Source organism: Cicer arietinum, chromosome 2, assembly GCF_000331145.2.
Source record: "Cicer arietinum cultivar CDC Frontier isolate Library 1 chromosome 2, Cicar.CDCFrontier_v2.0, whole genome shotgun sequence".
Classification (NCBI taxonomy): Eukaryota; Viridiplantae; Streptophyta; class Magnoliopsida; order Fabales; family Fabaceae; genus Cicer; species Cicer arietinum.
In genome coordinates, this window is record NC_021161.2 from 6,843,172 (window position 1) to 6,858,297 (window position 15,126).

A 15,126-nucleotide genomic window follows, 5' to 3' on the forward strand; every position below is an offset into this window, starting at 1 on the left:
GCCACCCCATTTTAAAAATATGGGCATTGTGACGAACTTCTTTTTTCGACGATAAAATGCAAAAAAATAATAAAGATAAGAAAGGTATTCAATAAAATATAGTAGTGGGTTTGGTAATATTATTGAAGAGAGAAATATAAATATATTCAATAAAACTATTTCTCATCTATCTTAAAAAATCCCATCTATCTTAACATGACTCATCATCCTTCACCCTAATTTCTTTACTAAAATATAATAAATAGTTTGAATTCGGAAAACGTTGGGTAATTTGGATGGTACATCAAATTAATTAGCATGCAACTAGAAGAGTATATCCCACCACAACACTTTTTCTTTTGTTAAAATTAGAGGGCTCATAAGTTTGTGGGGATATGATAAGAAAAAAACAACCAAACTTGCAAATCGTTGCTTTCTTTTCTTTATTTATTCGTTACTTCTTTCAAATGGACGTGGAGTGTGGCCTATGTATGGTGATTCTCAGTTGTCAAATAAATTTTATGTGATATTATTTTTTAATTGTTTTTTTTTTATCATTTCTCATATTAAATTTCATTTTAAATTATTTTGTCGGATCGTAACGATGCTAGAAAAATTAATCGAGTGAAATAAGAGTTGGTTTGTCGTGATCGTAAGAAAAGTGAGTTGAATATTCGTAGATTGAACGGTTTTAACTTTGTTTTGTTGGACAAATGAATGTGGAGGTTGAGAGTTGTTCCGTATGGATTTTAGTTCAAAGTGTAGGCAAAAAAATATGGTGTGGTGAAGAACTCAAATAGTGAGTCTAATTGATGGAAGGATTTAAATTCGGTTTGTGATGGGGTGGTTGACGGGATGGTCAATTGATTTTCTAATAACTTGAGTCGGTAACAACAGAAACACATCCTTTTGGTGAGTCCATTGAATGTATGGAGGTCGATTATGTAATAGGTTTAGGCGGTTGTTTAGTTTGGTGGTGGATAAACATATTTCAGTGGTAGAGATATTTGGTTGTGTGTGGGGCTTAGGGGGAGGTGTCGCAGTGAAGAAGAAATATGTTGTTTGGGAGAAAAGTTTAGTTTTTGAATGTATCTTGTTGCTGACAAACTTTGTTGTGCGGGAAAGTGTAGAGGACGGATAGTTTTGGCGTCATGCTTCTAGAGATCAATATTCAATTAAATAGGTGTGTATTATTATTTGATAGATGATACGAGTATAGTTGATTTTCCTTGTTGTAACTTTATTTGGAACAAATTGATTATCTTAAATTAGTTTGATATTTAATGTGATGTAGGTCGGTACTTGTACGATTTTATTTTTTTAATGTTAATCTATGTTTTTAGAATATCGACAAATAATTAAAATATAAAAAATTTATTTTGAAAATTATATTTTAAACTCTTTAAAAGTCTAAATATTATTTTTATTAACAGATTTGTATTTTTATGTTTAACTTTTAATTTAGTTAAATAATATCAATATTGTTAAGTTGAACATTTTACTTTGAGTTCAAATTTGTAATATCGTAATTGTGTGAGTTATATATAATGATATTTATTAAATCATTTAAAACAAAAAATATTTATATTTTTAATATCTTTATCTTGTGCTCTTAAAGCACATGATAGCACGACATTTATAAGTAAAAATTAATCATTCTGACTTATTTAATATTAATATTCTTAATATAATATTATTTTAATAAAAACATTTAATGTTGGTAATTGAATGTTTGACACTCTAATAACAATTTAGTAATTGGATTATAATTTACATGATCTCTAAAAAATTAATTGTATTTAAATAATTTTTCTAATAATCATTAAAGTAATTATTTTTTTTTATAATGATGACCATAGAGAATATAATTTAATTTACATACACCATTAATGAAAAATTATTTTATATTTTTAATTGATTATAATTGTTAAATTAATAAAGATATTTATTTTTTACTAAAATTATTTATGTTCTCGGTATAAATTTCTACATTCACCTTACATTATAATTAATTAAACTCTACACTATATCTATCTCATAATAAGTGGTTAATTTGAACTTTTCATTTATATTAAAAAATATATAAAAAAGGAAAAAAGTATACTTTTACTAAAACTAGTTCAAATGATACTTTTTAGCACATGTTTTTAAATGGGATACCTGCCACCCCACTTTGTAAAAATGGCATTGTGACAAACTTCTTTTTCACAGATAAAATGCAAATAATTCATAAAGATAAAGGTATTCAATAAAATGTAGTTGTGGGTTTGGTAATATTATTGGAGAGAAAAATATAAATATATTCGATAATCTAAAAATTTCATCTATCTTAAAAATCTAATCTATCTTAATTAAAATGACTCATCTCGTCTACCAACCTTAATTTTTTTTATTAAAATATAATACTTAGTTTAAATTTGGAAGATGTTGGGTAGTTTGGATGATACGTCAAATTAATTATCATACGTATATATCCCTCCACAATACATACTTTTTAATTTAAATTGGAGGGTTGATAAGTTTGTGGGGATATGATAAAAAGTAAACAACCAAATTTGCAAATTGCTGCTTTCTTTTCCTCATATATTCGTTATTTCTTTCAAATGGGTGTGGAGTGTGGACTATGTATGATCATTTGTAGTTGTCAAATTAATTTTATGTGATACTATTTTTCAAACTTTTTTTTTATCATTTCTCGTATTAAATCTCATTTCAAATTATTTTCGTGGGGTAGTGAGAATACTAGGAAAATTAACCGAGTAAAATAAGAGTTAATTTATTGTGATAGTAAGAAAAGTAGATTGAATGTTTGTAGTTTGAGGGATTTTAACTTTGTTTTGTTGGACAAATAGGTGTGGAGGTTGAGAGTAGATTCATAGGGACTTTGGTTCAAAGTGTAGGCAAAAAGATATGGTGTGGTGGAAAATATTGTGGTGAGGAATTCAAATAAGGAGTCTAATTTATGGAAGAATTAAAATTCAGTTTGTGGGGTGGTCGACGGGAGGATCAATTGATTTTCTAATAACTTGAGTCGGTAACAACAGAGACATCTCCTTTTGGTGAGTTCCTTGGATGGAGGGAGGTCGATTGTATAATAGGTTTAGACGATTGTTCAGTTTGGCAGTGGATAAACATATTTTGATGGTAGAGATATTTAGTTGTGTGTGGGACTTAGAGAGAGACATGGAAGTGGAAAAGAAATATGTTATTTGGGAGGAAAATTTGGGTTTTGAGTGTATATTGTTGTTGACAAATTTTGTTGTGCGAAAAAATGTAGTGGCGTTGTGCTTCTAGATATCAATATTTAATTATATAGGTGATAAGGATCTCAAGAGCATGAAGATGATTCATATTTTAATAAATTAGGATAAACTTTATATATTTTAATTTGGTTTGTATTAATTCTTAGTTTTCTTTGATTTGGAATTGTAATAGTTTTATTATTGATTTAGTTTTTGTTATGTGTAAGTGAAGATACTTTACTTACTTACATTAAGTTTATTTTAGAAAAAAAAATAAGATGTAAGACTAATATGGGCCTAGAGAATGGTGTCACTTATGATCCATTTAGGTTTAGAGATAGACTTAGTATAAATAAGCATTTGTAACCTCATGGAGGGGCAGATTTTGATTATTATTTTTGTGAGGCTTTGCTCTCTAGAGTTCTTGAAAGAATTCATCTTGAACTTATCAAGGCTGTTAATCCTTGTGGCGTTCTTTTTGGCTTATCAATCCCTAGATTGTGGCGCCATTTTGTTCTCTGTTTCGTTGCTGAATAATAATATTGAGTTTTCTTTACATCAAATCCTAATACTCCAATTCTTTCAATTTTTGTGATCAATAACCAGCGTTCATATCTCGATTTCTATATATTGTTTTTCGGTGATTCAAAAGCCTAACTTGCGTTTCAGAACGTCAACTTTCACCGCGTTTTGGAATCGGCCGAATCGGAGTTTCGCAGTGCCGTTTATCACATTCTCCAGCTATACACGATTTTCACTCAAATTTGTAAGTTTTCGACCTAGAACGATCCTTAAAGTGAACTATGACTATTAGGACCATATCAATAGATGTGTATTATTATCTGATAAATGATACTAATATAGTTGATTCTATTTCTTGTGACTTTATTTGAAACAAATTGATTCCTCTCAAGTGTTACTCTTTGTTTGACGTTTCATGCCCAATCAACTTTCATCTAAAGATAATTTGACAAATTAAGCTAAGTGTTTTGAACGAGGAGGATATCCTATATATTGATGTCTATGAAAAAGAGGAATCATTATTGCATATATTTTTTTCATTGTGAGTTGTTTAATAAAGTGTGATCTCATATTTTGGCTTCACTTGGCCTTTAGAGTGTACTATATAGTTATAGTTATGTGTAAAACAAGGCAAAAACTTCATATTATTTTATTGATATGTATTTGAACAATTTAAAAAGAGTATAATCAACGTGTTTTCAATCAACAAAAGTAATTACTTTTTTTTTTATGATGGTGACCATAGAAAATATAATTTAATTTATATACATCATTAATATAAAAATATTTTATATTTTTAATTAATTATAATTGTTAAATTAATAAAAAAATAATAATTTTTATTAAAACTATTTTTAAAATCATTTCATAAATGATTATAGCATACTCTCAATGTAAACTTTTTATATTCACATTATATAATAATTAAACTCTACATTATATCTATCTCATAATAAATGATTAATTTGAACTTTTTATTTAAATTAAAAAATATATAAAAAAAGAAAAAATTATATTTTTACTAAAATTAGTGCAAATGACACCTTTTAGCACATGTTTTTAAATGGGATACCTGCCACCCCATTTTTTAAAAATGGCATTGTGACAAACTTCTTTTTTCACCAATAAAATTCATAAAGTTAAAGGTATTCAATAAAATATAGTTGTGGGTAATTGGCAATATTATTGGAGAGAGAAATATAAATATATTGAATAAATCTTAAAATTTCATTATCTTAAAAAATGAAATCTATCTTAAAATGACTCATCATCCATCAACCTTAATTTTTTTATTAAAATATAATATATAATATGAATTTGGAAGATGTTGAGTAGTTTGGATGATACATCAAATTGATTATCATACGTATATATCCCTCCACAATACATTTTTTATTTATTTAAATTAGAGGGTTGATAAGTTTGTGGGGATATGATAAAAAATAAACAACCAAACTTGCAAATCGCTACTTTCTTTTCCACATGTAATCGTTACTTCTTTTAAATGGGTGGGGAGTGTGTACTATGCGTAAGGTCATTTTCAGTTGTGAAATTAATTTTATGTTATACTATTTTTCAACTTTCTTTTTTATCATTTCTCATATTAAATCTCATTTCAAATTATTTTTGTGGAGGTAGTGAGGATGTTAGGAAAATTAACCAAGTAAAATAAGAGTTAGTTTGTCGTGATCGTAAGAAAGGTGGATTGAATGTTTGTAGATTGAACAATTTTAACTTTGTTTTGTTGGACAAATAGGTGTGGAGGTTGAGAGTAGATTCATATCGTGTAGGTAAAAAGATATGGTGTGGTGGAAAATATTATGGTGAGGAATTCAAATAGGGAGTCTAGTTTATGGAATGATTTAAATTTGGTTTGTGGGGTGGTTGACGGGAGGATCAATTGATTTTCTAACAACTTAAGTCGGTAACACTAGGGACATCGTCGACTCTGTAATAGGTTTAGGCCGTTGTTCAGTTTGGCGGTGGATAAACATATTTCGGTGGTAGAGATATTTGGTTGTGCGTGGGGCTTAGAGAAAGGCGTGGAAGTGGAAAAGAAATATGTTGTTTGGGAGGAAAATTTGGTTTTTGAGTGTATGTTGTTGCTCACAAATTTTGTTGTGCGCGAAAATGTAGTGGACGGGTGGTCTTGGCGTCATACTTCTAGAGATTAATATTCAGTTAAATGAGTGTGTATTATTATATGATAGATGATACTAATATAGTTGATTATCTTTCTTGTGAGTTTATTTGGAACAAATTGATTCCTCTCAAGTGTTACTCTTTGTTTGACGTTTCATACCCAATCAACTTCCATCTAAAGATAATTTGGCAAAGCGATTATGAAAAAGAGCCATCATTATTGCATTTTTTTTTCTTCATTGTCAGATGTTTAATAAAATGTGCTCTCATATTTTAGCTTCTCATATTTTGGCTTGACGGGGTCTTGAGAGTGTTCTACATAGTTATGTGTAAAACAAGATAAAAACTTTATATTATTTAGTTGATATGTATTTGAACAATTTAAAAAGAGTATAATCAAAAGTGTTTTCAATCAACAAAAGAGTAATTTAGTCCAAATTATAGATTGTATTAACCTTTTATCTTGTTCTTTGATCAATCCAAAATTAAAGTATCTCATATGAAATTAAGTTCAGGATAATTGTCTACAAGTCTATGATGGTTGATCTGGGGATAAAATATGAACTCATATCTTAAAAGAATTAACATGGATTCGAATTTTATGGTAGATGTGAGTTTCACTTTAATAATAATAAGTAGTAAATATATTTATCAGTGCTCTATTAGTTTTTTAGCTTTCTCATACTCTTGAAACTCAACTCAAATAATTTAATTTTCTTCTAAAAAGACATTGACGATTGCTTATAGTTAGTTTTATATGAACATGACAACAATTAATAATCCACAAGAATTGTGGATAAAGTGAACGACCCACGTTACAAATTACAAGCTTATGGGATTGAGGACTTGATAAATATTTGAAAACTACGTTTTCTTTTATAAAAGCAGTTGACAGTTTATAATTAAGTTAATTAAATATGTGATAAAATTAATGTTTAATTAAATTTAAAAATATTAAAAAATATAAAAAGACATCTTTTATTAAAAATAAATTTTATTAATTGATATTTAAAATAGTATTTTAAAATTTATCACTCTGATATATATTTTTATTTATTTATCCATTTTATTTATTTTAAGTTAAAATAAATAAATAAATAAAATATTTATTTTAAAATATTAATTATTTATAAATTTAAATTATTTATAAATAATTTAAAATTATAATCAATAAATTATTTACTAATAAGATTTTTTTATTTTATAATAATTAAATTATTTTAAATTGTTGATTATTTTAAATTATTTATTTTAAATTATAATAAATAAATTATAAAAATAAAAAATTAATTAAATAATTACAGTAAAACTTTAAAAAATAATAAGTTAAATATTAATGAAATTAACTTATTAAAAAACGTTAGAAACTCATAAATGATTGATTTGTAACAGAACTTATAATTTATAAGTTATAAACTCGTTTTTTTTTTTTGTTGCTAAATAGAGTCTAAATCCTTGATGTATAATTAAATGTGTTGTCATATATAATATAGCAAAATAAAATAAAATGATTAAAAATATATATAATATAATAAAAGTCTGTCGTAGGGTCATGCTTCATGTCTTATACAAATTTTTGACATATAATTTCCGACAGAGCACATATGCTTCTTTATTTATGACAAATATATACAGAGCATGTATGCTACTGATATTCAAATTAAATTCATCAAACCATATGCAAAATATATGTTTCACATGAACTTTGAATTTTGGGTAAACATCAACGTATGTGATGCTGTCACAACATTATTTAATTATGTTAAAATTATAAAAATATATTTGAACATGTTTATTGTTAATCATTTTAATCTCAAATATATATTTAATTAATCAGTTTAATTTTTAAAGACGTCTTTTATTGGTCAATTTTAATCCATTATAGATTTAAGTTGTTTCTGCTTAGATAAGATTTATTTTCCTCCCAAGGTCTTCTCTTATATGTTTTGTTTGGTGTATTGGATTATAAACAAGAATAATTAACTACACATATACTAAAAATAATTGTTAACTTATTTTTATTTTATTGATTTAATTAATAAAATAATTATGTTTTGTATTGGAAGTTGTTTCATTTAAATATATTTTCAAAATAATGTATGGTCCAAATTTTGAGTTTAATATGTTGATTTTTTTTCTTTCTTATTTTTGTTTATATTTAAAATCGAAATAATAATTAAAAGCATGGTGTCTAGAGTCTAGAGTAATGTTCTTGTATATTATTCTACTTTGAAAATAATATAATTATTATATTTTCAAGATAGGAGGTAATTCACATGATTAATGACAATTATTATACAATGTAACAGTTGAACAAAATGTTTAAATATCTAAAGAGATAAAAAAAAACTCTCTATATTTTTATAATAGAAAAATTATTTCTAAATGTAAGACTGTCTGTAGCTATTATATCATGCATTTGCTATAAGAAATTCATACACCAACAAACATAAAATGAAAACATCCTTTTATTTTTATTTTTATTAGTTTCGATAGCTTGATGTTTTTAGGGAATTAAAATGCAACACACATGTATATGGGCATTTTTCTGGCTAGAAAACAAGCAAACAACTCATAAGCATCATCGCACAATGCTTTCAATTATTAGAAAAATATATATATGTATTAGTTGGTATTAAATATCACTAAAAGAAAATTAATTTATTTATATTCAATGGTTTTATTCTATAAATATTTTTGTATTAAATTATTAATATTATGAAAAATGATCCTAATAATTAGGATAAATTAGTAATTATATTTCTTTACATGAAATTAGAAAATTAAATGTATTTAATTATCATCTTTAATAAATATAAAATAGATATTTTTACTATAATTAAAGTGTATTGTAAATCAAATAATTTTGCATGCAATTGCAGAGATTAATCTTTCGAATTGAATAAAATTATAAAGAACCACAAAACTCTCCATCAAAGTATCAAAGTATTGTTATGGTTAATTTTAAACTAAAAAATCTAATTAAATTAAAAGAGTTCCGAATCATCCAACCTTTCATGCTTACTATAATTTTGTGTCACTTCCATATTCATCTAATCTGCATGAATTTCTCTAGTTCCTTTAAGGATCTTCTTCTTTTTTCAACTTTTCCACTTTTCATAAAATAATACTTTGGAAAAGAATTAATAATAATGATTATGTTTTCCAAACCTATTTATTGTAAAAAAAAAAAACAACTACATTTCATCTTTTATATAAAAAGAAATTTAATCAACAATTTTTTTTAATAATAATTTAATTTTGATATTAAATATATCAAGTTTTTAACCTTATTTTTTTATACATATATACAACTAAATGTATTATTTTTTTTTTTATAAATGAAATAATAAATACCACACTAAAAATTTATATATATATAATTAAAACATGAGATTGGATGTATTATTTAACAAAAGTGGAGGACAATGTTTGGACGGGTAGATTTGGTGAAGGTGGTGGGTTGATAGGGAATATGTAATTAATTTGGCTTGTCATACATATAGAAGACATCTTGCTATGGACCAAAAAATGACAAATATTCAAACTTGTATTCGGCTTAATTCAACTTATGGTCCCTCTTATTGGTGTCATGGGTCAATTATTGTAGCGGTGGCTATATACTAAGAGAAAATATGACAAATAAATTAACGAATTATGTGGTTGTCAGTGTAAATTATATCGACACTGTATAATGATTAAACTCATATACTACTAGTATTGTATACTATATTTTATATTTATGGTGGCTTTAATATCTTATATTGAGTTTAATTTACAGATAGTAATAATATAAATTTTTCATATTATTAATATATCATAATCATTTATTTCTATTATTTTAAAATTAATTATTAGATAAACTAAATATTTTTTAAAATGATTGTGATTTATTGATAATATATCTTTTTTTTACAGAAATTGTATAAATTAATTTTTTTATTTTATTCTAAAGTCATTGGATTTTAATACCCAAAAAATATATAATTTTTTTTCTAAAATTCCCAAAATATAATTAAAATAATTTGTTGTTACAGAATTATTTATACTATTTATATTAAAAGTAAGAATTTGTAAAACAATTTATATTAAAATATTTTTAATTAGTATATTTTTAATGTAGGTATTTTCGCATGCAGATGATCTACATATCAAAATATATACCATTATATCACATTATTTGATGTTTTTTTTAATTCACATACGAAAAATTTAAACCATAAAAAAATATGAATTAAGCGGAGGAAATAATTTCTTTTAATAGTATATATACCAAATTTTACACTAATTAAAAAGTTTAGTTACACACAATTAATTATTTTATTTCATAAAAAAAAAAAGTGCTACCAAAGTGTCTTTCATGCATAAAAATTTGATCTATAAGAATTCAAAGATATTTTAGGATGTATATCTTTAAATGGATTGAAAGTAAATTATATAGTTATATTTGAGAACAAAATATAATAACTTTTATGTTTTTATATATATATATATATATATATATATTTCGCCTTTGAAAAAAAAAACTTTTTATTTATATTTTTGAGAATGGAAGGAGTAATATTTACAAAATAAATGTACGCACGGTGTTACATCTATTTAATGGCGAATTTATAATGTTTAAAAAGTCTTTAATTTTTTTTATAAAAATTTCTTCAGTTTCATTTTACTTTTTATAAAGTCTTTAATTTTTTTCTTTATCAACTTCAACATGCATCTTAATACAAAGCCTTTCAGTTGCTTTCAAAATTAACAATCAACTCTTGATCATGAAAAATATAAAACATGTGATTTGTAGAGCAATAAATAGAGATAATCAATACTATCCAATGAAGAAGAAAAAAGGATAAATAAATTAAACCATACCTCTTCTTAATTTTTCACGAAAAACCATATTTATGTTGAGAAGAATATTTAATTTCTTTTGCTGGTATGCTGGCTCCAAAATAACTTTAACTTCTTATAAAAGGTGCACACAAAAGATTACAACTAAATAGCTATGTCAATTTTCTTCTTCTCTTAGTCTCTCTTAACTAAACAATGGAAATTTTGTAAGCATTTTTGGGGGTTATATAACAAAGTGACTACACTTTTTTTCTCTATACATGATACACGTGGAATCAGAAGCATGTGTCATCGAATATATATTATAAAGTTACAAGTGTTGAGAACGGTGCTTCCTCTTAGGTATAGCAACGGAGTGGATTAGAGACCCTATTTATGATATATAAACATATTAAATAAAAAATTAAAGATAGTAATCATTTTTTAGTGAAGTTTGAAGGCAAATATCAACATCTCAATTGGATATGTCTATGGGAGATTGAATTTTAGAAAAAACTTATATTTGTATTTAATTAAAGGAGATTTTTTATGTCAAAATTAATATAAATTCGATGGGAGTTTGAATTTTAGAAAAAACTTATATTTGTATTTAATTAAAGGAGATGTTTTATGTCGAGTGAGTATTTATAGGTGATGGTTGTGTTATCATAGTTTCTTTTAGATAAAGATTAAAAAATACAAATATATTTAATTTTCGTGGACAAACTAATCCTTGATGGATATTGAGAGTAGTTTAACAATTGATGTAGATAAAATAAACAAATATTTGAATATTTGTTATTTAATAAATATATGAAAGCAAATGCAATGGTAACTGTACTTGTGGATATTCGAATCTATTAGTAAATTAGTGAAATTATTATGTTGTAATACACTTTGTATATTTGTTAATGTATTAATATTTTTTAGGTTAAATTATATCCGTGGTCCCTTAACTTAATTTCAAGTAACGTTTTAGTTCTTTATTAATTTTTTTCTCAAGTTGGTCATTTATTTTAATTTTAAGTGACAATTTGATATTTTATGTTTTAAAATTTCAACAATGTTATCATTTTTTATACAAAAATTCAAAAAAATCATCAAATTTTTTAACCAAAACCCATAAAATTAATAATCATCTTCAATATAATGCAAATTTTATCAAATCCATAACTCAAATATTCAAATACACTCATATTTTCATCTCCAATATTCAAATGCAAATTTTATCAAATTCATATATCAAATAAAGAATGAAAATATGAGTTTATTTTAAGATTTAAGTTATGAATTTGATTAAATTTGTATTTTATTGAAGATGATAATGAATTTTATGGGTTTTGTTTGAAAAATTTGATGATTTTTTTTGAATTTTTGTAAAAAAAAAAACAACATTGTCGATATTTTAAAACATAAAATATCAAATTGTGACTTAAAATTAAAATAAATGATCAACTCGAAAAAAAAAATATAAAGAACTAAAACGTTACCTGAAATTAAGTTAAGGGACATATGTAATTTAGCCTATTTTTTATAATAAAATTGTGTGATACATTTTGTTATGTATTAATATATAAATGATTCATTTATTAATACTTTTTTGTGTTAACAAAAAAAGGAAAAAATTCTACACAATTACAAAAAAAAAAATTAATCTTTTTTTTTTTTATATTTAAAAAATGATATTTGTAAATATCTACTAATAATTAAAAACCCGTTATATACCCACGGATATTTGAATGAATATGAATATGATAGATATATCGTTTGTATGCAACAAAATGAATAGCAATTAACTATTACACCCCTACTGATATGAGAATTGTTTGAGCAAACAAAAATGGAAACACTCTGTTCCATATGTTGGGCCGTTGTCTAACTTGTAAAAAAATTTAATGTCGGACCAATGATTTGTCATAGACTTTTTTTTTTAAGTTTCTATCTAGTTTTTATAAAAGTTTAATACGATTTATTAATTTATTTAAAAATTTATTTTATATTGATATTTTTAAATTAGTAGTTAGATATATTTTTGAATAAACTAACAAACTAATAGGTCAAAGAATTTGATTTTTAATGACATATTTAAATTTTATTTTATTATAACATATTTAAATATGACAAAAAATAATGTAGAATAATATGATTGTTTTTACTAAGTGTAGAATAATATGATTATATTATTAAAATGTTAGCAAATTTATAATTTAACATAAAGTTCAAAATCTAATATATAATAATAACAATAAAAAAAAATTATTCATATTTACTTATAAACTTAATTTTTTTTGTATGATTCTAAGCTTTCTCTATTTAAATACTTTTGGGTCTGAATTTGTCGTGCGACTAGCCTATTTCCACCCTTGTTTATACTATTAATTGCATTTGAAAAGTATAAACAATACAATTTTCCAACACAATTTTTTTAATTGATTGAAATTTAAATGAATCTCACTAAATTATATAAAATCTACTTAATTTAATGAAATTCGTCGAAAATTCAATCAACTAAAGAGTATCCTATATAAAATAAAATATAAGCAAATGATAGATATAAAGCAAGGAGGAAAAGAAAAATGAAAAAGAAGAGAAGACAACGATGCAATGCAATGCACATATCATAGGAGAGAAGATGAGCAGAGCAAGGGGAAGTACGAGTGACACATGCATAGATCGCAGGATTAGGATTGTGGAGCGGTTGTGTTGTATTTGAGTGAAAAATGAACGTAGAAACTAGAAATAAAATCCTAATACATAGTCTTTTTTAAGTTTGAGTTTAGTTTTCAATTGGGTTGAGTTAATAGATGGACCAATTTTAGTCTCTAAGTTAAGTTTGATCGTATAAGTAAAAAATTGGAAAAAAAACAACTAAAATAGAAAAATAAAAAAAATAGTTTAATTCAATCTAATTCAAAATAACTGAGTAAATGGAGTAGCTCGACAGGTTCACCTGTTTTATTTTCTCTAGATCCAAAAATAAACAAAAATGTAACACTACGTGGTATATACACTACGTGGTATATGCAAAACCTTTTATACCATCAATTGAATCCTCATTTTAAATTAATAAATACTACTAACACAATCTCTAATGCACTTTTTTTAACACATTTTCTAATTGATTGAAATTTAAACGAGTTCTATTAAATTATATAGATTCCATATAAATTTAGTAAAATTCATTTAAATTTCAATCAATTAAAGAATACCACGTTTGAAACAAAATATAAATAAAAATTGACAAATGCTAGTGTCTTTTAACACTTGTTAAGGAAACAAAAATAGAAGATAAAGTAAAATAGAAATGTATTGAAACTTATATTTTTAACTCTTTAAAAATTGTCAATTTTAATGCAAAACTTTAATTTTTGGTTTCTTAAAAGACACTCGTTATCAAAATTCATAAAAATCATGTATAAAATGTTGGGGTACATAATCTTAATTTTAAAAATTGTCAATTTTAATGCAAAATTTTAATTTTTAGTTTCTTAAAAGACACTTGTTGTTAAGATTCATAAAAATCATATATAAAATGTTGAAGTACATGATCTTAATTTTAAATAAGGTATATCAATTTTTTTGATATAATTAAAAAGAAAGAAGAGGATAGATAGAGAGAGCAAAAAGAAACATGAGACACAATCGTATGTGTGAAACAAAAACCAAATCCTTTTTCACTCAAAACTAAACCAAATCTCATTCTGTAACTCTACACACAAACATGACATTGATTCTCTGTCCCTGTAACTGTATCTCACTTTTCATTTCCTTTCCCAACTCTAAATTACCTCTAAATCATAACCATCATTTCACCAACCAACCACCCATTAAATTCACTAAACATTTTGCAAATTTGAGCCCTACCCATGTTTCATTTTGCTCAAAGAATGATAAATTTCAAAACTTTTCTGCGAACAAGTCATCTGAATCAGAGAACGAAACTCTTGAATTGCTGAACAAGCCTTCCCTAAAAACTGGGTCATCTTCTGAAGTTGAAAAAGTGGATACAGAGAAAAGCTCTATACAAAAGGAGGAACCTTTGAAACCCTTTTTGAAGTTTTTCAAAGGGAGTGATGATTCTCTTGAAGTTGAAAAAAATGATGGGGTGTTGAAAGTTTATGAAGAAAGGGATGATTTGAATAAAGGTGAAAATGAAGAAGAAGAAGAAGAAGCTAAGAAAGTTAATGTTAGTGAGTACTATGAACCAAAACCTGGTGATTTTGTGGTTGGTGTTGTTGTTGGAGGAAATGAAAATAAGCTTAGTGTAAATGTGGGAGCTGAGTTACTAGGTACAATGTTGATTAAGGAAGTGCTTCCTTTGTTTAGTAGGGAAATGGAGAACTTGTTTTTTGATGAGAGTTTTGTTGTTCAAGGGAGAATGGGAATTTTGAGAAATGATGATACAATGAATGGTGTA

General features: G+C 24.8%; 1 protein-coding gene across 1 annotated transcript; it reads left to right on the top strand.

Moving 5' to 3' along the window:
• Positions 1–14,306: 14,306 nt before the first annotated feature.
• Positions 14,307–15,126, top strand: LOC140919332 (protein PIGMENT DEFECTIVE 338, chloroplastic-like; the record flags this gene model as incomplete). The annotated part of the gene is made up of 1 exon (XM_073365332.1): positions 14,307–15,126. A coding segment is annotated over exon 1 (696 nt), but the record flags the coding sequence as incomplete, so codon positions are not given.